General features: G+C 49.2%; 1 protein-coding gene across 1 annotated transcript in view; it reads right to left on the reverse strand.

The window, feature by feature from the left end:
- Nucleotides 1-23513, reverse strand: part of SYCP2 (synaptonemal complex protein 2) — a 3993018-nt gene that overhangs the window by 1899957 nt on the left and 2069548 nt on the right. The window contains exon 29 of the mRNA XM_086932653.1: nucleotides 11363-11409. Within this exon, the coding sequence (XP_086788779.1) occupies nucleotides 11363-11409 (47 nt within the window). The remainder of the gene's footprint in view (nucleotides 1-11362; nucleotides 11410-23513) is intronic.

Raw genomic sequence — 23513 nt, forward strand, 5'->3', positions numbered from 1 at the left:
AGAAAAGGAGTTACCTATTTTATTTCTTAATAAATTCCACAGGAGAACTCCGTCCGAGGATACAAGGTCTGACCAGATAAAAACGCCATCCCTTTTGATTGGCAGCGCAAGACTATCATCTAGGCAGGCTGGCATCCCAGGGGATTCCAAAATAGGGGCAAACTCAGAACAGTACCCAATTCCCCATCTGCGTCTGACCCTGTACCACACATTCAGGGCTGCTCTTAAAACTTTCAGGCAAATTTTTTTGAAAAACCTTGGTGCCCCAAATTTATATAAAATTCTTCGCCCCCACCCTCCGCTATAGCCGTTTCCCTCAATATATTCCCCCAGTTCGGTTCCTCAGGTGTTGTCAGCAGCATCCATATATTTTTTAATTGAAAAGCTAAAGAGTACCAGGCAATATCCGGAAGGGCGAGACCCCCTTTCAACAACTTACGTCTCAGGTTCTTCCACGAAAGTCTTGCACTCTTATTGGACCAGATGAAGCTACCAATTTTGCTTTAGATTTTACTAATCTCCTTACTACGGAAATCTTGGGGAATAGCATTAAAAACGTATGTTAATTTAGGTAAAATGACCATCTTAACTCGATTGACCTTACCATAAATGGTCAGTGGAAGGTTTTTCCATCTAGTGAAGAGATGGTCAACCTCTTTAGCCACCCTTTTGAGATTAATCAGGGGTATATCATCTAAGTGGTTATCTATACTAATTCCCAGATACCTAAATTGTCTGCTCAATCTGCCTTCCCAATTATTGATGTTCCAGCACATCACCTCTGTTTTGGAGGAGTTAGCAAGATATCCAGAATACGAACCAAATACCCCCAAAAGGGCTTCTGCCCTTGGTATTACCTCCACTAGATTGTTGGTATATAATAGCAGATCATCTGCATTTAAAGCTAATTTACTGCTATATTGGTGGAAGCTGAAGGGAGTAATTAGTTCATCTAGACCTAATGCTTGAGCGAGGGGCTCTATGTACAGATCAAACAGCAAGGGCGAGATGGGTCAACCCTGCCTTGTTCCCCTAGATACAGTGAAGCTTGCCGTTAACATTCCGTTTAATAGAATTACTGCTGAGGCTCCCTGGTAGCAACTGATCAGGGTCTGAATAAACTTGGTCCGAAGCCCATTACCCTCCAAACTTCCCAGAGGAAGACCCAGCTGACTCGGTCAAAAGCCTTGGCGCATCAAAAGCTGCGACAGCCAAGGGTCTCGACCGAGCCACCGCAAGATCAATAGTACCAATTAGTTGGAGCGTCTGCTCTTGAATATATCTCCCCGGGATAAAGCCCTTCTGGTCAGAATTTATCAGACTCAGTGCCGCCTTGACCAATCTCCCCGCCAAGAGGCTCATAAAGATCTTATAGTCAGCATTCAGCAGGGAGATTGGTCTATACGAGTCTGCTTTAAGTGGGTCTTTCCCTGGCTTCAAAATAAGTACGATTGTAGCCTCCTTCCATGTTTAGGGCCATTGCTTTCCCTACTATAGATAACATTGAACAGTTCGCATAGTCTCGGGACAAGCTCATCCTGGAGGAGTTTATACACCTCGCCAGGAAGAGAATCCGTTCCTGCTGCTATATTCCTCGTGATCTTATTGATGTGCATTCTTATCTCACTCTCTGTAATGGGATCGTCAAGACAATCTCGACTACCTTCTGTTAATTCAGGTAGATTTTTCAGCCTTAACCACTTTTGGATATTAGCCACGCTAGGTGAAATCTCCGCTCTATACAGTTTGGAAAACAGGGAGAGGAGGCAAGTTTGCATATCCTCTAATTTACCTGAGGTCACCCCACTCTCATCTATTATTAATTCACTGATATTATTTTTGACTCTGTCAGTTCTTGCCTTCCAGGCTAGGAGGGCGCCCGCCTTTTCGTCATATTCAAAGTTTTTCATATTATGTGCTGCCCACTGAGCCTTCACTTTAAGATCTAATTCTCCTCTATATTCATGGGGGAGATGATCTAAGTCACTAAGAACTTGAGTCAATCTTTCGGGGTGATCCTGAGAATATCCTATCTTTTCCACTTCTAACTTGGCAATTTCTCCTTCCAAATCCTGGAGTTCTTGGGCCTCCTCCCTGTTTTTAGAGCAGATCATACTGTGTAACTGACCTTGCATATGGGCTTTAAAGGCATCCCAAACATTGTCTAAAGATGTTGATCCTATGTTAATAGAGAAATACTCCAGGGTAGATTTAATTGCCGTGACTATATCCTCATTTTACAACATAGCCCTTTTCAGTGTCCATCTAGGCCTAAGACTATGTCCCTTCCCAAGATAGATGAAAGACATGGGGGCATGGTCTGATTGGATGCAAGGTAGAATAGAGATATCAAGAAGCTTATTTAACTCATCTTGTCGACCAGGACATAGTCAATTCTAGATGAATGACCATGCTTCCTGCTACAATTAGTAAAACCAGGTTTATTGCCCATCTTAGCCCTCCACACATCAGCAAACCCTAAGTCGTGAATCATATTAGTCATTGCCCAACGAATGCGTGGGGCTCCAACGTAGTGATTTTGATTTGATCTGTCCCGTAGAGGGTCAAAAAGGACGTTGAAATCGCCACCAACTATTATAGGAGAAGTGGCTTCCATTAGTTTAGACAGCATTTTACAGATATGGGTCGGGTCATCAGTGTTAGGACCATAGAATGGACACTGCAGTTAACTCATTCCCTCTGATCTCTAACTGTGCGATGATCCATCTCCCTGTCTGATCGGTTGATGTTGATTTGGTGTTTCCTCTAGCTCCTGATTTGAATTGAATAGCCACCCCTTAATTATGCGCTGCCTGTTCAGAGGAACAAATGTATTCTACTCAATGATATTTTGCGAAAATGACTCGACTTTCCGTATGGCTCAGATGGGTTTCTTGTAGGAGACAGATTTGGGCAGATGATTGTTCAAGATATTTCATGACCAAACTTTGTCTACGTGGACATCTCAACCCATTGGCGTTCCACGAGACAAATGTTATATCACTGCTCATTGGGGCTACTACGTCCTCCTGATGACAGGACTTTACACAGACGCTTTAATTGAGAGTGCCTCATGGGAACAGTCCAGCCCGAACTGCCAAGCCATGCCTTCCCTGGACCGGAAACAAGCTTCCGAGGACCGGTTTCTGGTTTTCCAGCCGTCTTCAGCCCGGCTAGCTTGAATCCAGTGGCAAAGTGAGCAAGGGAGCTGGGCCGGGCTGAAGACGGCTGGAATGCCAGAAACCGGTCCTCGGAAGCTTGTTTCCTGTCCAGGGAAGACATGGCTTGGCAGTTCGGGCTGGACTGTTCCCATGAGGCACAGGGTCAGACTGATTTGCATATAGCCATGTCTGAACTGGGGTGGCAGAGTGGGCTAAAGAACGGTGATGGATTAAACCCAGATCTTTTGACTGGGTGTGAGTGTTTGATTGATTTAGATGCTCCGTCCATCACCACCCCCTTTTGTACCGCTTTTGGCCGCCATAAGTTTGGCAGGGTATGCTCAGACGTGAGTCCCTTGCTCACTTTGCCACTGGATTCAAGCAAGCCGGGCTGAAGACGGCTGGAATGCCAGAAACCGGTCCTCGGAAGCTTGTTTCCAGTCCAGGGAAGACATGGCTTGGCAGTTCGGGCTGGACTGTCCCCATGAGGCACAGAGTCAGACTGATTTGCATATAGCCATGTCTGAACTGGGATGGCAGAGTGGGCTAAAGAACGGTGATGGATTAAACCCAGACCTTTTGACTGGGTGTGAGTGTTTGATTGATTTAGATGCTCCGTCCATCACCACCCCCTTTTGTACCGCTTTTGGCCGCCATAAGTGTGGCAGGGTATGCTCAGACGTGAGTCCCTTGCTCACTTTGCCACTGGATTCAAGCAAGCCGGGCTGAAGACGGCTGAAATGCCAGAAATTGGTCCTCGGAAGCTTGTTTCCGGTCCAGGGAAGACATGGCTTGGCAGTTCAGGCTGGACTGTTCCCATGAGGCACAGGGTCAGACTGATTTGCATATTGCCATGTCTGAACTGGGGTGGCAGGGTGGGCTAAAGAACAGTGATGGATTAAACCCAGATCTTTTGACTGGGTGTGAGTGTTTGATTGATTTAGATGCTCCGTCCATCACCACCCCCTTTTGTACCGCTTTTGGCCGCCATAAGTGTGTCTGGGTATGCTCAGACGTGAGTCCCTTGCTCACTTTGCCACTGGATTAAAGCAAGCCGGGCTGAAGACGGCTGGAATGCCAGAAACCGGTCCTCGGAAGCTTGTTTCTGGTCCAGGGAAGACATGGCTTGGCAGTTCGGGCTGGACTGTTCCCATGAGGCACAGGGTCAGACTGATTTGCATATAGCCATGTCTGAACTGGGGTGGCAGAGTGGGCTAAAGAACGGTGATGGGTTAAACCCAGATCTTTTGACTGGGTGTGAGTGTCTGATTGATTTAGATGCTCCGTCCATCACCACCCCCTTTTGTACCGTAATTAGTACTAGACAGTTTTTTGTTTGCTGCTCCTTTATAATGAGTTTTTTGTGTTCAATGAAAGAGAATGTCTTATATTTGTCACAATGATGCAACTGGTCCTGCATTTTAGCGGGCCACTTGCACCTCAATACTTGCTTGGTTGTATTATCTCTGAAAAATGTAATACTTTTTTTTTATTTTTTTTAAGATTATGACTATGGAAATCTGAAACGAGAGAAGTCAATAATGAGATTTTTTCACATTGGGGGGGCGTGGCTTGGACGCCGATCGGGATGGCGGCGTGAGCTCGCAGCTCCGCGCGGAATCCCGCTAATTCTCCTGTTTTCGGGACCCTAGGCGACCCGAAGACGACGTTCCTGCCCTCTGAAGTGTAAGGGGACAGCTGGGCGCAATCGGAGAGTCGCTGGGGGACTGCTGGCCCCGAGAAGATCGAGAGAAGAGGCGGCCGAGGTGTTGCCGAGGGTGAGAAGAAAATGGCGGCGAGGAGGTCGGACGGTCCCGAACTTCAGCCCTGAGCCAAGTTGTCGCCGAGTGGCAAGAGATCCTGCACTCGGCTGCCCGAGGCACTAGGATTGGCGGTGCTGTGTCCTGAGACCAGGGGACGCTGACCTGATTCACCCAGGAGCTCGGGGACCCTCGTTGGCCACCGCCCTGAGACTCATCCTCCCCCCCTCAGGCCGGAGGGGGGTGATGGAACGGAGCCCGTCCACCTGGCCATTGTTCCTGAGAGCGTCGGCGGGGACATTGCGCTGCCCGGTGCCCGGAGACCGGCACGGAACCACGGGCGTAATCGCAAAACGGGCGACTGGACTTGTGACGCAGCACCCTGGCATGGCGGCGATCGGAGGGCCGATGCCCGGGAGTCGCGAGGGGGACTCGGCGACATCAACTCGGCTGAGTGAGAGTCCCTCCCCGGAGCTTGATCAGGAACAGCGGCTGAACCGGCGTTTGGATGCCATCCTTGATGCGATCACCTCCACTAAGGAAGCATTGCACAATGACATTGCCCAAGTGGCCACGGGCCTGGGGCTGCTACGCGCGGATCACGCGAAGCTGGCAGACAGAGTCAAGGACCATGACCAGCTGTTGCTGGACCTGAAGCCATCGGTGGTGACCGCGGAACACAGGATCACGGACATTTTGGCCCGACTGGACTCACTGGAGCGGAGGGCGGAGGATGCCGAAGGCCGCAATAGACGGAACAACGTGCGGGTCGTAGGCCTGCCGGAACGGATTGAGGGGGAGGATGCGGTGGCCTACATGGAGAACTGGTTCCGCACTGTGGTGGCACCGGAGGGGCTTACTCCTTTTTTCACTCTGGAGCGAGCTCACCGGGTGCCTGCTCGCCCGCCGGGGCTTGGCCGCCCCCCCCGACCGATGGTGGTGCGGCTCCTCCACTACAAGGACCGGGATCTTCTCATCCAGCGGGCCAGGATGTCGGGCCCGTATGAGGTGGAGAACAGTAAGGTAACGATCTTCCCGGATTACACTCAAGCGGTCCAGAAGAACAGGGCGTCGTTCCTCGCTGTGAAGAAGGAGCTCAGGGAGGAAGGCATCCAGTACTCCTTGCTCTACCCAGCCAAGCTGTGGATCATTATGGACGGCACTACGCACTTTTTCCAGACTCCGGACGAAGTTTGGCAATGGCTCGAGTCATATAGAGCGGGGACGGACAGATCACACCAAAGTAGGCGAGACCAACCCAAGCAGCCCCGGGTGAGGCAGTCACAACGCATCAGATCCCGCAACAGGCGCCAGCGGGAGAAACGGGAGGCTCAAATGGCGGCGGAGAAGAGGGATGAGCTCGCAGCGACGGCGGCCATTACAGGGTCGCAACAGAACAGTGAACGGGCAGAAACGGACTCGGGAGGGGAAGGCAGCAGAACAGGAGAGGAACTTTCAGAGGCGGAAAGCTCGAAGGGGCCGATAGTAACCCCACAGACATCGGATGGTATTTTCTGTGGCTGAGATAGAACTGGGACTAGATCGGGACTTCATGGTAGGGTGATATCCTGTTGATGGAGGGCGGGTTGCCGGGAGGGGGAGCTGTGTGCTTTGGAGGGGATGAAGGTGCGGGGTGCGGGCTCCGCTAGCTGGGGTCGGCGGCGACTCACCCCCCTTGGGCCCTTAAGGTCGACTGTGGTGGAGACCACAGGGTAAGAGTGTGAGAAGTTGGTTCAAGGTTTGGATGGGGGCGGCCATTGGGTTTGTGTGCTCTGTCCTGGGGAGTGGGGTTTGGGAAGTGTTTCAGTTTTGGGAATGTTCGGGGGGGGCAACTGCAATGGGGGGGCCATGGACCTTTGTTATTTGATTCGGACTGTACGAAGTTGGAATGGGGACATTACCTAACTTGAAATGCCTAACGTGGAATGTCCGGGGGCTGCGGACCATGGTGAAACGTCACAAAGTGCATGCATATCTGGTACGCAGGGGGGTTCAGATTGCTATGCTCCAGGAGACTCATCTCACCAAAAAAGAGTGCGCTGCCTTGCAGAAAAGATGGCGGGGCCAGGTGTTTGGCACCACTTACTCAGCGTATGCCAGGGGGGTGTTGATCTGGGTGAGGGCGGGGATACCCTTTCAAGTGCTGAATCAAGTAGTAGATCCGGATGGCAGGTTTGTGGCGGTGGAGGGGAGGTTATATGGACGGGATGTGGTTTTCTGCTGTGTCTATGCACCGAACACTGACCAAGGCCGATACTTTGATAGTCTCTCGGGGTCCTTGGCCTCTTTCCTGGCGGGTCCGATAGTGTTAGGGGGGGACTTCAACGCGATTACGGATGTTGCTCTGGATAGGTCCCATCCCCCCCTAGTAGACTATCCGGTGCGCAGGCTGGCCGCGCACAGGAAGGACTGGCAGGAACGATGGGGGTTGCTGGATGTCTGGAGGGAGCGGCACAGGGGAGCCAGGGATTATTCCTTTTATTCCGCTCTCCATGATCTACATGTCAGGATCGATTCGGTGCTTTGCGGGGGATCCCTAGCCCCATTGATTACCCATGCGGAGTACCTGGCTAGGACTATATCCGATCATAACCCCCTATTGGTGCACATTCAGTGGCAGAGAGAGCGCTCAGTGATACCAACATGGCGGCTTCGGCCGGAGACGCTAGAGGATTCTGTGTTCAGCGATGCGGTTCGGCAAGGCATTGATAGTTATTTCGGAGTGAATGAGGGCACGGCTGCGAGTAGGTCTACTGAATGGGATGCAATGAAAGTGGTGGTGAGAGGGGTGTGTTTGGGTAGGTTCTCAAATGCTCGTACGACTGTGCTGAATGACCTAATGAAAGCGGAGGAAACTTTGAGGGACTTGGAGCGCCGCAGGCCGGCTAGGCCAGGTCTACAAGCCCAGTTGTTGGAGGCGAAGGAAGTGGTTGCCACCGAGACGGAACGTTTGAGGTGCTACGACTATAGGCAGTACATCATCAGGGCACACGCAGAAAGGGACAAGGTGGGTACCCTCTTGGCCAGACTAGCTAACCCGGAACTTAGGGGCTGCCCGATTCTCAGCATTAATAATGCGCAGGGAGAGATGGTGTACTCCCAGGCAGCGGTATTGGAACGATTTAGGGGGTATTATGAGGAACTATACCGGAGTCAGCTGGGAGTGGGGGTTCAGGACATCGCGGAATACCTGGGGGAGAGGCAGCTCCCGGTCCTGGACGAGGAAGACGTGAGGGAGCTGGGTAGCCCGATCACGCTCACGGAAATACGGGTGGCCATCAAACATATGGCCCGCAACAAGACGCCCGGGGTGGACGGACTGCCTATTGAATTCTATCAACAATATGTGGACAGCTTGGCGCCCAGGCTGCTGGTGGTGTATACGGAAGCCTTCGAGACGGGGGCATTGCCTGGGTCCATGCGGGAGGCCTTGATTGTACCGCTCCTAAAGCCTGGCCGGGATGCCGCGGATGTGAGGTCTTATCGCCCGCTATCCATGCTGACGGTAGATTATAAGATCCTGAGCCGAATCCTGGCCACCAGGCTGGCCCCGCATATGACGGGCCTGGTACACAGGGACCAGGCCGGGTTTATACCCACGAGGAGCACGGCGCTGAATATCCGCCGCCTGGTGGGAATAATGGACGCCATCTTGGACAGGGAGGGAGCACCGGCGGTTCTGTCTGTGGACATCGAGAAGGCCTTTGATAGCTTGGAATGGCCTTTCCTGGATGGAGTGCTAGAGAGGTTTGGCATGGGCGAGGGGTTTCGGAGGTGGACGAGGGTCTTATATACCTCGGCGACGGCGAGAGTACGATTGGGCGGCCTGGTGTCTGCGGCGTACACGGTGGGCAGGGGAACACGACAGGGATGTTCTCTCTCCCCCCTATTGTTTGCCCTGGCGATGGAACCCTTGGCGGTCCATGCGAGGTCAGGTGACCGATACGCGGGAATAGTTAGTGGCGGGCAGTGGCATTATATATCGCTATACGCGGATGACTTGCTCCTGTACCTAGCTGACACCTCGGGGGCATTGGTTGGAGCGATGGATCTGTTGTCTGAGTTCGGCCGGCTGTCGGGCCTTAAGGTCAATTGGGCGAAGACTTGTGTGTTCCCGCTGCGAGCGGGATCGCCAGCCCCTAGCAGCGATTTGGGTGTGGTATGGGAACCCTCTTGCATCACCTATTTGGGTGTCCGCATTTACCACGCGGCTGCGGACCTATTGGAGGGCAACATTGGCCGCTGTGTCCGGGCGCTGCGGGGCAGCTTGTCTTTCTGGTCAACCCTCCCGCTGACAGTCCTGGGCAGGATAGCACTGTTGAAAATGGTGGCGCTCCCCCGCTTCCTCTATTATTTCCGAACGCTGCCTGTCTGGATTCCCCAGGGGGTGTTTAGAGAACTGCGGTCAATGATAATTGGCTTTCTATGGGGGCATGGCTGCCGTAGAGTAGCCCTGAGCACGCTACTTCGCCCCAAGCTGGAAGGGGGCATGGCTGTGCCCGACCTCGAGCTGTATTATCTTGCAGCGCAGTTGCAGGTCCTTACACAGAACGTAGCCAGGGTGTTCCGGGGCCCGGAGGAGGACCGGGATCGGGAAATACAACGCCACGTGCTGTCCTACATCATCATGCAGCAGCGGCTCGAGTTACGGGCCCTCACCATGGAAGAGCGGACGCTCCGGCTGTGCTGGCAAAGGAGCCTTCGGAGAGCGAGGGCATCGCGGCCTTATGCTCCGGAGATCCCGATCGGGATGTTGACGGCATTGCCGCACGGAGGAGATTGGTCCCCGTTGCTGGATTGGGAGGAGGCGGGACTGCAGGTGGTGGGCGACTTGTACATAGATGGGGCTTTGGCGCCGTTCGAAGTGCTCTGGGACCAGTTCGGGCTGCCTGCTGGGGGCTTCCTCCTACACGCGGCAGTAGTGGCTGCCATACAAAAGCACTGGAAAGAGGGGCTCCTGGAACCCACGACGACTATGGCGTGCCAATATGTGGTGATGGCGGCTGGTACGTTCAAAGCTGTGACGTGCCTCCATAATAGGATGCTGAACGAGGGGCTGGAACCACTCCAGGGGCTCAAGGCTAAATGGGAAGTGAGCGTCGGCCGGCCCATACCGGATACGGCATGGGGTCACATCCTGCGACGCACGTGGAAGGGCACTAGAAAATTTCTATGTGCTCCATAGGGCCTATTTAACTCCTGAGAAATTACAGCGGTACTTTCAGGTGCCGGATGCCTGTTGCCCGCGGTGTTCGTCCCCGGGAGCGGACATGGACCACTTGTTTTGGGGGTGCCCACAACTGGGGACCTATTGGGCGGAGGTAGGGGAACTTCTGAATGAAGTGACTGACAGGGAGGTGGAATTCGACATGGCGGCGTGCCTATTGCTCTGGTTCCCGCATACTAAGCACACCAGGGTGACAAGCAAATTCATAGACCTGGGCCTGATATTGGCACAGAGGGAAATATCGTGGCATTGGAAGTCCAGGGGGGGACCCTCACTGCGTAGATGGAAGAATGAGCTGCTGCGGTGGTCTGACTGCGAGAGTGTGCTCCGGATGAAGCAAGCTGTAAAGTTGGGGAATGAGAAGGCATTGGATGCGGCGCGTGCATGGGAGTTAGTGGTACAGGCTTTGCGTGATTCTTTGGTAGAGGATGAGGATGGCGAGAACTAAGCCGCTGGACACCGCGGGGCGAACACAGAAGTATAGTACCACGCACTGTAGTGGACCCATCCACTTCGACAGGACGAGGCACACACCTTAGCAGTTGCCAGGGGAGGGGGGGCTTTGGGGGGGTTGGTTGTAGGGTGTTTGGGGAGGGCCGGAAGCCATTAGATGGTCGCTTGTTAGGGCCTTGGATCTACTGGGACGGTGGATACTATGTGGAGGGTAGAATGGCTGGGTAGAGCGGCCAGGTGTGACGACCCATAGCGCCTAGGGCAGGTCCTGACAAGGGCGACATCCCTGACTATCACTGGGATGGCTGACGGGAATGTTGTTGTGGGTGGGGGAGTAAAAGCAGATACGCAAAACGATCTTTCAACCAGGGTCCCTATGGGACGTACACTGTGATGTGTTCCTCTTGAGCGATATAATATGCCGCCCGGCCTCCGGGATGCGGGCTGAATGGCTGTGTACGACTGGGAATTCTTATTGGACGGGGGGATCTCACAAGTGTACTGGCTGATTAATTGCATCCTGTGGTTTATAACTCTGCAATAAAAATATATTTAAAAAAAAAAATATGAGATTTGTTCACATTAGTATTCTGAGTAACACCATAGACAACTTAAGCTTCATTCTCGCTGTCTATTTGACATCATTCAGAACCCCTTTCACACATCTACAACCTACTACCCATGTGTAATTCCATTATGCTACAACAGTAAAGTCAGGTTTGATCTAGGGAATAGAGAAATTACATTCATAAAATACTTACTTTTTGGTTAAAAGAGAGTTTTCTTTTGTCGTAGAAAATTCATCGACCTAAAATAATAAAGGAAAAACTGAAATAAATATTTGTAAAAAACACAAAGATTTGATATCTTTCATTAGTGCATGTAGGAAAGTAGGATTTGCTTTCATGGTTACCCCCACTTTTTGCTTGGTGTCAGTGTTTTCGACCTAGATCCTGCTAGTCAGGACCCCAGCCACTGTGATTTCTCCCCTAACTAGACAATGGTAAGTAATTTGGTACTTTCACAATTGGCTAATGGTCTACCCTTATAAGTCCTTAGTATATGATACTAAGGTACCCAGGACATAGGTACCCAGGGGTCTCCCCCATAGGCTGCAGCATGTATTGTGCCACCCTTGGGAGTCAACTTAAACTGTGACTACAGGACAGCCATTGCAGCCTATGTGAGTTGGTGCTTGAACCTCTTGCAACAGATATCTTTCCTTTTCTTTTATCTGAGGTCACTACACCTAAAACCTATAAGTCACCCCTATGGCTGGCTCTTCATTCCTGAGGGCAGGGTACATGAGCAGGGCACCCCTACAAACCCCAGAGTTGATTCTCCAGGCTTTCTAAGTGCGGTCAGCTATTTTAATACATATAGTGAACACCAGCCAATATGAACTAACTATATAGTGGCAATGCGGAAACAGTCATGTTTGGTATGAAACATGTTGGACTCATACCGCAACACCGATTCCAGTTTTAGAAGTATGATCCCATGTACTTGAGGGCTCCATAGGGCACCCCCCCCTGTACTCTTAGTAACAGCTTTTCATGGTCTCCAAGCAACCTAGTGCTGCTGCCTATCACAGACACAATTCTGCCCTCCTACTGCTGAGCTGAGCTCAAGCAGGGTAAGGTAGACCAATAGGATTCCTGTCACAGGGAGGTGTGACCACCTCAAAGACAGGACGTCGGGCATGATTACGAGTTTGGCAGTGTGGTGGCGGGACCGCCATGCCGCAACACTGCCAAACCTGCGTGCAAACCCCCCACTGTATAATGACTTCTTTAGTCATTGGCAGGCGATTCTTTTGCGTCCCCACGGCGGTACCTATAAAATAAGCACAGCAATGGTAATGTCAAAGGAAGTTCCAGCACAGCATGGACTGTGAAGTCCATGTTGTGCTGGAACTGTGGTGCATGCACACAAGAGGGCCGAATTTCAGCCTTTGCGAATCGGAAACGGCCATTTTTGCACATTTGCAATGTATGAAAAAGTAGCAAAAAAAGGAATTGCAAAATTTTGCGATTCCTTATTTTGCCATAGCATTTAAGGAATCGCAATTTTGCGATTCCTTAATTGCTATGTAAGAAGCTTTTTTCTCTTGCGAATTTGGTTTAAGGAATCGCAATTTACCACCAACTGAAAGTTGGTGGTAAATTACGATTCCTTTTCAATAAGCACAAATTGGCATCTTTCATTGTGGCATGTGACGCACATGCATGCCCTTAGGGTATGTATGTGCGCCATATGCGCACACATGTCATTTTCAGGGGTGCAGCAGGGTGTTCTTGAGACATCCCCTGCACCCTTGAAAATTCGCACAATTTGCGATTAGCAAATTGCAATTAGCAAATTTCCCCTTCATTCCTATGGCCCTCCTGGCCCATAGAAATGAATGGGAAGTATTCCTTATTTGCGAATTCGCAATTTGCGAATTCGCAAATAAGGAATAGTAAGGAAACGCTAAAATTCCTAGATTACCTACATACATACCGTTTTGCGAATTCTAAATAGCGATTCCTTAAGATTTGCTATTTAAAATTTGCAAAACGGAAGTATGATACATATGGACCCATTTCTCCGGGCCTCCTGGTCAGCTCCAAGTGGCATAGACTCTGTCCCCACTGCTTACAGGTTCTTCATTTCCAAAATTCACCCTTGGATTCCACCGGACTCCTTCTTGATCTTCTTCAGAGGCATCGTCTTCGAAGTATTTCATTGTTGTCTACGGCAGGTTCCGATGTCACTTCTCTCCTACGCACCTGGACACCCTAGGTCCCAGGGCATCAATGGTTTCTTTCCAACCTTGTGTCTTTGTAATGTTTTGTTCTAGTCTTTCTGGATCTCTTCTTATGTGTTCCATTCCTATGTTCTAATTAGAATGTATTCTAAGATGTAACGGTCGTTATTCCTGAACTGTACAAGCTGAGCTGCTGCGCAGCACCTGTTGTGATTAAAGCTTCTTTAATCTTCACCCCGTCTACGACTATATTACTACAGAAAAACGTGGCGACGATCTACAGGTGTATGCTACCCACGCAGATGTCAATCTGACATATCTACAAATCGATGAGGCGGACGAATAAGAGTAAATTTGACCGCATGAAAAAAGAACAAGAGAGGTACCTCGCAATTACTCCAATCGTTTATCCAGTCTTGTCGAGACATTCCAGATTGTGGCGTTGGATGTTTAAGGTACTCTTGTATTGAAACTACGGCGGCAGCTATCGTTTTTGGTACTGGGTGCCAGTTGTTGTGACGTACAGCTTACGTATGCAGTTAGCATACTAACTAATTTGAGTGGGCCATCTTGGATGTGAAACGCAGCGTGGAGCGCAACGTGTTTGGAACGCAACGTGTTTGATTGCAACGCAGCGTTGGTGCGTGGTTGCCATCTTAGCAAATCTGGAACGCACTATACCTCCTGGAATGCAACGTTGCGTGTCATCCATTTTGATTTAAACGAAGAGCATATCATCGCGCAAAAAAAAACTCTTCATCACGCTAGAGAAGCGGAGTTTGTTGCTGTTTTAAAGAGCGTATCTCTCGATTCTACTTTTGCGGTGATACGCACACCTGGAAGCTTAACGTATTACCATTTTCGTTGTTACTCTATCTTCTTAGTGAAACTTTCACTTGCTGTGCGTTAGAAACGCTAAACATTTAATACACACCATATTTTTGCTTCTTATTTCACTTGCATTGTAGAATTTGCTCTGTTGTAATTAAAGCTTCTTTAATCTTCACCCCGTCTACGACTCTATTACTACAGTCTTCCAAAGGGTTTCCTCTGTGTCCTCTGGGAAGGGTCCTTCTTCAAAAGTGCAACTGCAACTTCTCCATTGGGCATGAAGCTGTTTTTCCACTATGTACACAGCCTCCGTGGGGATCCTGGGTACTTACCTTGGGTATTTCCTTGTGTCCCCAGCTTCTCTGGGACTTCTGGTTCAAGTCCCATTCTCCTTTGCAGTTCGCATTTCACTTTCTTAATAAATGGTTTGGTCTTCCCCTGGAGACCACTTTATTTTCTGCAACTTACCTGACTGCATATGAAGTATTCCTATGTATTGTGTTAATATCTCCAGGTAGGAGATATACCAATGTAATAGTGATATTGTGTTGTAATAAATAGACTTATTTTTGCTAAATGCTGTGTAGCTTCTTTTCATCTAATCTACACTACTGCTTTCTATGGTTATAAAAGACCATTAAAATCTCCATAAGGGTTACCTGAAAAAGAGCAAGGTGCACCGCTTCTATAAGTGTGCCCCATATATTAAGCCATCCTCCTACAGTGCAGCACAGTACATCTGATAATTGACAAAACAGATAAAATAGAAATGCATCTAAAAGTAATAGCTTCCGATTCATACAATGCTTATTAACTCTTAGTGTTCATAGCAATCAGTGCTGCTACTACTCAATAAAACAATAAAATACAACGGGAAAAACTAAAGCTATATTCCAGCAATTAGATCTCATGGTCTGCAAAGTACACCTGCTGTAAACAAACATTGATAAAGTCAATAGGTCTCGCCTATGAGACCTATTAGCTTTGTGTATGTACTTTACCCATGATAAATAGTATTGCTTCTGCAGTGCAGCATCTCCCCCCAAAAAAAGGCAGCATGACGGAGCTGATGCTTCTTTTTGTAGGCGTGCATATGCACTTAACATGCATGCACCGCATGTCTAGAAAAATAAATTGTTTTCAACCAACCCAATATGGATCAATAAATGTTTAAAAAGTAGCACAAAACCGCTGTTTCAAAATGTAGTGCAAAAGTGATTTAAAAAATGAACGAGTGGAATGTGTAGGTGAGTTGGGGAGGAGAGGATTGTAAAAACATAGGGGCAGGCTGGGAGAAGCAACAAGAGGGAGAGAGCACTGACAAAAGACGGCAATATGGAGCACAAGGTAGAAACATAAAGGCGAGCAATAGCAACACTATGTTCTTGATGAGCCCAAAATATGTCTTTCGCAACCTAGGATGGCATGGTGAGCAAAAGAACAATGGATTTAACCCAGCTTTCGGCTGGAGATGAATGTTTTCGTTTTTTTTTACATATTCCGTCCATCATTTGTGTCTCTTTATTTGCTTACTTGCCCTAAGTGAAGAGGGTATGCCATGATGTGGGACCCGGAATCACTGTGCCACTGGATTCATGACTGCCTGGCTGATGAAGGGTGTTACCCCAAAACCGGTCCCAGGATGGTTGTTTCTCGTTCAGGGAGGACCTGGCTTGGCAGTTCGGGCTGGACTGTTCCCATGAGGACCAGGGTCAAGACTGCTTTGCATGTGACTGGGCCTAAACTGGGGTGGCATAGTGAGCAAAAGAATGATGGATTTCTTGACTGGGGTGAATGTTTGATTTATTCTGTATTCCATCCATCATTAGTGTGCCTTTTGTTTTTGCCACTAGACAGCATAAGCTATCTGGTAGGATCTTCCTAAAAAGTCCAAACAACATTTTTATGGCAGGATGAGGTATGTAATTTGGCTCTCAATGTCTTATTAATCCTCTTGAGTTGAGTTGAAAATGTTTTGCCGCTGCCATAATTGTAGGAGAGTAGGGTCTGCAATCCTATGATCACCCCAGATTTTTGCTTTTTGCTTCACTGGTTTACGACTTCTCTGGCTGTGGGCCTGCTAATCAGACCCACAGCCTTGCTGTTCTCTCACTAAATTGACACGTGTACCTTAGGTGCATTTACCAATTGGTACTGGGCCACCTTATCAGACCCTGTAACTCAGGGCATAGGTGTACCCAGGGCCTACCAGGGGCTGCAGCATGTATTATGCCACCCCTGGCTGGCCATCTAAATCTGACACAACTGGCTGCACGACAGCTGGGGCAAGGTGGTGTAATCACCCTTTGCTTTAGATATAGTATACCTATATCTAACCCTAAAAATGGACACACAGATTCCGATCAGTCACTCCTATGGCAGGCCTTGACAATCCTTAAGGCAGAGTGCTTGGAATCGTGTGAGATGGTGCTCTGGCATGAGCTGAGCCCGTTTGCAGCTTGCGGAACCAAGTCCTAATAGCTGTTCCATGATAACGCATACCATATACTCTTAAGTGCATTATAATCCTCGCGGTTATATGCTATCTTTGGCATCGCTTTATCAAAACATGTCGAGTAAGGTGTCATACGAATTGGAATACTAACCCCTCGCCAATTCTGGCGACGGGGTTAGCATTCCACATTTCTAGAGGGACACGACATGTATGTAACTGTGAACCCCGGTCAAAGTTAACTCGAGCCTCAGCATCACAAAATGGATGCTGCCACCACAGACACAAGTCTGACCCCCTGCAGCTGGGAGTCCTTCCAGCGAGGGGAGCTTGGACAAAGGGTTTCCTGTCAGGGGCGGTGCTAGCACCATCCCAGACAGGGTTTTGTGTATCCTGGGTAGGCAGGGCTTTAGAGGAAGGTGACTGCAAGTGGCACCCCGGTGCTCACTATGCATCTGCCGGCTAGAACCAGTTCCAGGGGCACACCAGCCCCTGAGCTGGGGAAAGTCCGGCATGGGAGAGGGGTGTAACCACCCCCCTTCCTGGTCCCACCCATGGGCAGGACCTAGTCGCGTGGCAGCCCCTTTCCTTAGTAGAAAGATAGGAGCGGGCCCCCTTCCAAATTAGATCATCTTTGAATCCTGAAACTACTTTCTACAGAAGGAACTCTCGACTTCTTCTCAAGATTTCTCCCTTGTGACTAAGGAGTAGTCACCCTGCACCCGCAGGCACCATCCAAGAACACTGCAGTTGGCTGCACGTCCTTCCTCCGGAATCCGACTGACCAGCACAACGAGACCCGGCTTCCCTGGCACCTCTGACCTCTACCTACGTCCACAGCTCAGCTGAGATCCGTGGGTGCGACGAGACCTCGAGGTACCGGCCATCTTCAAGACTGCACGACTCTTGCCCAGCACGACCGCCGAGGGATCCTCGTGTGAGTGCTTTGGGGTCCGAGAAGCCCCAACCCTGAGCAGCTCCAGCACGGAAGTTCAGCCCTCCAGCATCCACCAGATCTGCGTGGGGCCCTTCTGCTTTTTGCTGCTCACCGCGTTGTCTGGCTACTAGCTCGCTGGCTTGTGGCCTTCCCGACGACGACCGACGACATCAACACTGCTGGTCTGGTTGCTCCAGACTGGCCCTTGCTCCCTTCCAAAAGAGGAGCACCCCGGACCCTCCTGGTCCACTCCAGACGCCATTTTGAGTCCACCGCGTGGGCTTGAATTTGCCAAGACTTGTTGCCCCAATCCTGGGTCCAGCGACGTCGACAGCAGCAACCATCGTGGGACAGCTCGCACCTCCATCCTGGTCGCCGACAACGCCTCCTGGTCCGTGAGACTGCAGAGCCCAGCGTCGCCCACTCACCTGGTCGAGGTGACTTCAGCCGGTGCCATCCTGGTGCCCATCTAATCACTGGCTAGTGATTCAGAACTTGGTCCCCTCTGCTTACAGGTGTCTTCCATCTTCGATCCAGGCTTGGATCACTTCGAACTTCTTCACTGGTCGCCTGCCAGCAACTCCTTCTTTCAGGCTCCATAGACTGCAAAGAGGATTCCCGACGTCTTTCCAGACCTATGCAGCCGCAGCCCCTGGGCTAGGTAACTTCGGCATTTCGGTGCCCCAGCATAGCCTCACTATCCAAGGGTCCAGATCCTTTTTCGTTTTCAGCCTAACTAGTCGGGTTCGCCCGAGAACACTAACTTTGTAAATTCTAGCATCCATAGACTTTGTCCCGCATCCCGCGTGAGAGTGCACACTCTGCACCCGAGTTCCCTAGGCCTCCTACTAGTAATCTGAAGGTTCAGTAGTCCAGTCCTAGCGATTCCAAAGCCTATTAGTCCAGTACTTACCTGCTAGTAATTTCGCATTCCACTTTTGTAGTATATGGTTTTCAGTGCCCCTCGGGCATTTGTGTAAATTGTGCAACTTAAAGTATTTTCGTAAGAGTTTTGTTGTGTGCTTAGTACCCTGTCCTCATAAAGAGTACAGCGCTGTTGTGATCTAAATAAATACACTGTTTATTTCCATAACACTTGTGTGGTGTCCTTTCACTTGGTGTTCAACGGGTATATGTGATGGTATAACAGCTGGCTTAACACGCCCTCTAGAGTTTAGCCCGAAGACTGCTCGTATCCATGCTACTAGGATAGCTGGTCTATAAGGTTGACTTACAACCAATCATCAATAAGGTTTGTTTGGACTGATACAAAGTGCTCACTAGAATAGTGAACATTATATATCAGGCCAACTTCTCACATTGGTGAGGAGCGGTTGGGATTTGAGCTTGCTGTTGTTTTACCACACGTATCCTAAGAATATCTTTGTGAAAGATCACATAAGTATTTAAGGTACATATAACTTAGCTTAGAATACTCTGAGTTCTACTGAACCAGCTGTTGTAGTTTAACAGGGCCTAGCACACCCTGACTACAACTCTTAGCAAGGGATGAGTAGGCAAACAAATAGTGTAGGTAGGTGCATCACTTACACCACACTAGAAGCATGTCTAACCACGGAGAGTCTTCAGAGACCCCTCTTGTGGTTGTGGACCCTCCACAGGTCCCTTCCAGATATGCTGCTCTTAGCTTCCAGGAGATGAGACAAATCTGTACATCCAGGAAGCTAAAACAGGGTTCTAACCCTACCATTCCTTTTCTGATTGGTCTCTTAGAGACTTATGATGCAAGGAGGTCTGCCAACACAGATCCTTCTCATCCAGTTGGGAATCTGCCCCCCTTAGAGGGACCCTTTGGTAACCCTGACCACCCCCTCCAGGCAGCAGATGATGCTGAGGAGGAGGAGGAGGAAGAAAACAAGTTACTTACCTGTAACTTTAGTTCTCCAGTATTGGTATCTTTCATAGATTCACATGCCTGAATCATTCCCCGTCGTCGAGACGGGAGTCTCCGGTATATAAAAAAGCAGTGCTTAGTAGTATAGCAAAATGAAAAGAGGCCTAGGCCCATTTCCCTTTTGCAACCCATAGCCTTTGTTATGTAAAAAAGGCCCAAACTTTTCCCTGAACCAATCAGAGCTCCTCACCCTCTAGAACACTCCTGAGAGAACCTTCTGCCCCTCAGATTTTTCGCGCACTTGTGCATATAACACACTTCTTGTGCTAAATCCGAGGTGAGCCTCTCAGGGGAGGAGGGTGGGTGCATGTGAATCTATGAAAGATACCAATACTGGAGAACTAAAGTTACAGGTAAGTAACTTGTTTTCTTACTCCAGTATTGGATCTTTCATAGATTCACATTCCTGAATCAGAATAGCGAGCAGTGAAAAAACAAAGCACATTTTCCTGATACATTACATAATCATGCAATACCATTAGAAAATGAGGCATAATCTCATATACATACTTATATAAAATGTGACTTTGTAAACAAGAGATTATGGATGAAGGGATGTAAGAAAGGCTCACCGTTACTGGATGGTATTCCGCAGTACCGCCTCTTCCACCGCCGCATCCGATTCTGCGGCTGCCTCCAAGCAGTAGCGCCTGGTGAAGGTGTGCGTAGATGCCCAGGTTGCTGCTTGGCAGATATCCTGGATTGGCACTCCTCCAAACAGTGCAGTGGATGTGGCCACCGCCCTCGTGGAATGGGCACGGACTCGTGCATTTAAAGGCTTTCCAGCATCGTGATGACAGTAGACAATCCTACTGGAAATCCATCTGGCAATTCCCCTCTTTGACAGAGGGAAACCTTTCCTGGGTGCGCTGAAGGCGACGAATAACTGGGAAGACTTGCGGAACGCCTTAGTTTCTTTCAAGTTAAATTTCATACATCTCTAAACGTCCAGCGAGTGCAATACTCGTTCTGCCACTGTCGAGGGATGAGGAAAGAAACGTTTCAACACGGAATGAACTTCGGGTTTGTCCTGAGAATCATTCTATCCTCCTGAAACTATAAGAAAGGCTCCTGAATCGTGAGCGCTTGTAGTTCACTTACTCTTCTCGCTGAAGTCAACGCACTGATAAGAGCAACTTTCCAGGACAAGAACTTCAGGTCTGCCCTGTGTATCGGTATAAATGGTGGTTTCATCAATTGAGAAAGTATAACACTCAGATTCCATAATGGTGGTGGGGAGGCTTTACTGAAGGAAAGACTCTAAATATCCCCTTCATAAATTGTTTGATAGTCCTTGAGGACCATAAAGATGGGCCTGATGATGACCTCCTGTAGCGGGACAACGCAGCCAAATGCCCCTTGATGGAGGCGTGTGCTAATTGTGACTTTGCTAACAGCAGAATGTAAGGTATAATTTGATGAGGTGCAGCAGTAAGATTATGAACATCATGCCTCTTACACCACTGACAAAACCTCTTCCATATCATCCTGTAGGTTTTGTTCGTACTCTCCGCTCTGGCCTTGGACAGGATCTCCCTACATTCGTGTGAGATGTTCAGATGGCTAAACTCATAGTGTTCAGGAGAAAGGCTGCTAATCGCAAGGATTTCGGGTCCGGATGGAGCACTTGCCCCTTGGACCTTGTTAGAAGCGATGGAATAAGGCGAACCAAATTGGACGGTCCTCTGACAGCAGTAGTTCCGTGAACCAGTGTTGTCCGGGCCACCACGGGGCTACTAGGATCAGCCTGCATGGCTCTTTCTTGATCTTCACCAGTACGCGGGTGGGAAGAGGAATTGGAGGAAAACCATAGGCCAAGATGCCGGACCATGCCATGGAAAACGCATTCCCTCAAGATCCCTTCTGGGGAAGCCGGCTTGCGAAGTACTGGCATTTTCTGTTTTCCCTTGTAGCGAAGAGGTCTACTATCGGTGTTCCCCATCTTCGATAGACGCTGTCCAGGATCCCCTGGTCTAGCTCCCATTCGTGGCAGGACAATGTTAGCATGCTGAGAGTATCCACCTTGACGTTTTGATCCCCCGGGAGGTGGTCTGCTGCCAATGATATTCCTTGCTGAAGAGCCCATTCCCATATCTCCTGTGCTTCCTGAGACCGGGAGAGAGATCTCGTTCCCCCTTGCTTGTTCACATAATGTATTGCCGTAGTGTTGTCTGTTCTTACCAACACCGGCGAACCTCTTATCCTTGGCAGAAAAGCCAGTAATGCCAAGCGGATCATTCTGAGCTCCAGCAGATTTATGTGTAACTGCAGCTCCTGTGCCTTCCAACGACCGCTGACTTGAAGGTCCTGAAGGAAAACTCCCCATCTTTCTAACGACGCATCCGTCGTTACCACTAGCGGAGCCGCTCTTGCCAGAAACGTCAGTCCTTGAGACACATTAGCTTTTTGTGTCCACCACTTTGCTGCCTGTATCATCACTGGTGCCACCCGTATTGCATCGTTGAAGGATCCCTCCGCCTGATGCCATTGAAGATCGATCTGTTTCTGCCATGGTCTCATCCTTAGCCTGTAGCAAGGTACCAGGGGAATACAAGAGGACATCGTGCCCAGCAAGGATTTGCACCTGCGGACTGAAAGAGACTTTCTTTTTACCAACTCTTGGAAGAGGGACACAATCCTCAGTTGTCTTTCCTCGGAGGGAAACGCTTTGTTGCATTCCGTGTCCAATATTGCCCCCAGAACTGTCGCTGGAGTCAGACACTACATAAAGATAAATGGTCCTCCGGCTACTGCCAATCGAAGATACAGTTTAAAGGAAGGATGAAGGGGATGTGAAAAGTAAGCATCCTGTAAGTCTAGAGTGGTAATATGATCCCTTGGGTTTAAGAGTAGCTGAATGTCTAGGGACAGCATTTAGAAAAAATTGCTTCTTATGGTAAGTATTCAGAACTCTCAGGCCTAGAATAGGGCGCTATTGAAGGGCATTCTTCCGAACTGGGAAGAAAAACAGGAGTAAAAAACCTTTTTGTTTTTGGAAGATCGGCACCGGTTCTATTGCTCCCTTTCGGAGCATTGTCTGAATCTCCAAACGCATCTGAGTTAGATGTTTTTAGTCTCTTGACCTGTCTGCAGTGTTGGAAGGAGGGAATTGAAGAAAACTGAAGAGTGTGTGAATTTTAGTATATTGAAGCCCATCTATCTGCCATCTTCTGTCCACAATATAGATGGGAAGCAACTCTCCCACCCATGGAACTCGTGGAGAGGAAAAGCAACATGCAGCCAGATCCTGGAGGTTGTCATTGTCTTTAACCAATTTTTTTTATTTATTTATTTTTTTTATTTCCCTGACGACCTCCTAGTCCTCTAGGAGCAGACTTTGTATAGTTCCTTGTTTGTTGTAACTCCTATTGTTGACAATATGGTTGTGATGATGAGGAATAACAGGGGTTATCTTCCCTTGTTGATAACTCCCTTTGTAGGATGATTGGCCTCCTTTCCAGTCGCCTCGGAAAGGCACCTAACGGTATCATAGTGTACCCAGGGTATTTGTATTCCCTTTGATATCTTGAAATGCCTCATCCACTTGCTTCCCAATGAATCTTCTCCATCGAAAAGGAGATTCAAGGATACTAATTTTGGACTTCTGGTCTTAAGGCAGTCGACCTTAACCACGTCTGACTCGTTAGCACCGTCGCTCGCCTCATGTCTAATGTTCTCTAGGAAGAGATCCAGGTTAGGCGCCATATTGCACCATATATGCTTGTATCAACTGCCCAGAAAAGCAAGGGCATTATCTGCTTTGCCTAAGAGAACAGACATGGATGAGAATCTCTATCTTGCGTTGTCCAAGCATCTCCCCTCCCTGTTCGGAGGTGTTGATATAGGTGCAGAGGGATTCTTAGATTCCTGTTGCGCCACTTGCTAATACACGAAATGAGATTTTGGATGGTTTTGAATGGCTACATGAAATCGTATAAGAAGCAATCCGTTCGTATTGTCGACATAGGAAGCTAGAATCTCTTGCAGCTGTTTCCATTATATTATGGAATCTGCGGAGAATCCACCCG

Source organism: Lissotriton vulgaris, chromosome 7, assembly GCF_964263255.1.
Source record: "Lissotriton vulgaris chromosome 7, aLisVul1.2, whole genome shotgun sequence".
Lineage (NCBI taxonomy): Eukaryota > Metazoa > Chordata > Amphibia > Caudata > Salamandridae > Lissotriton > Lissotriton vulgaris.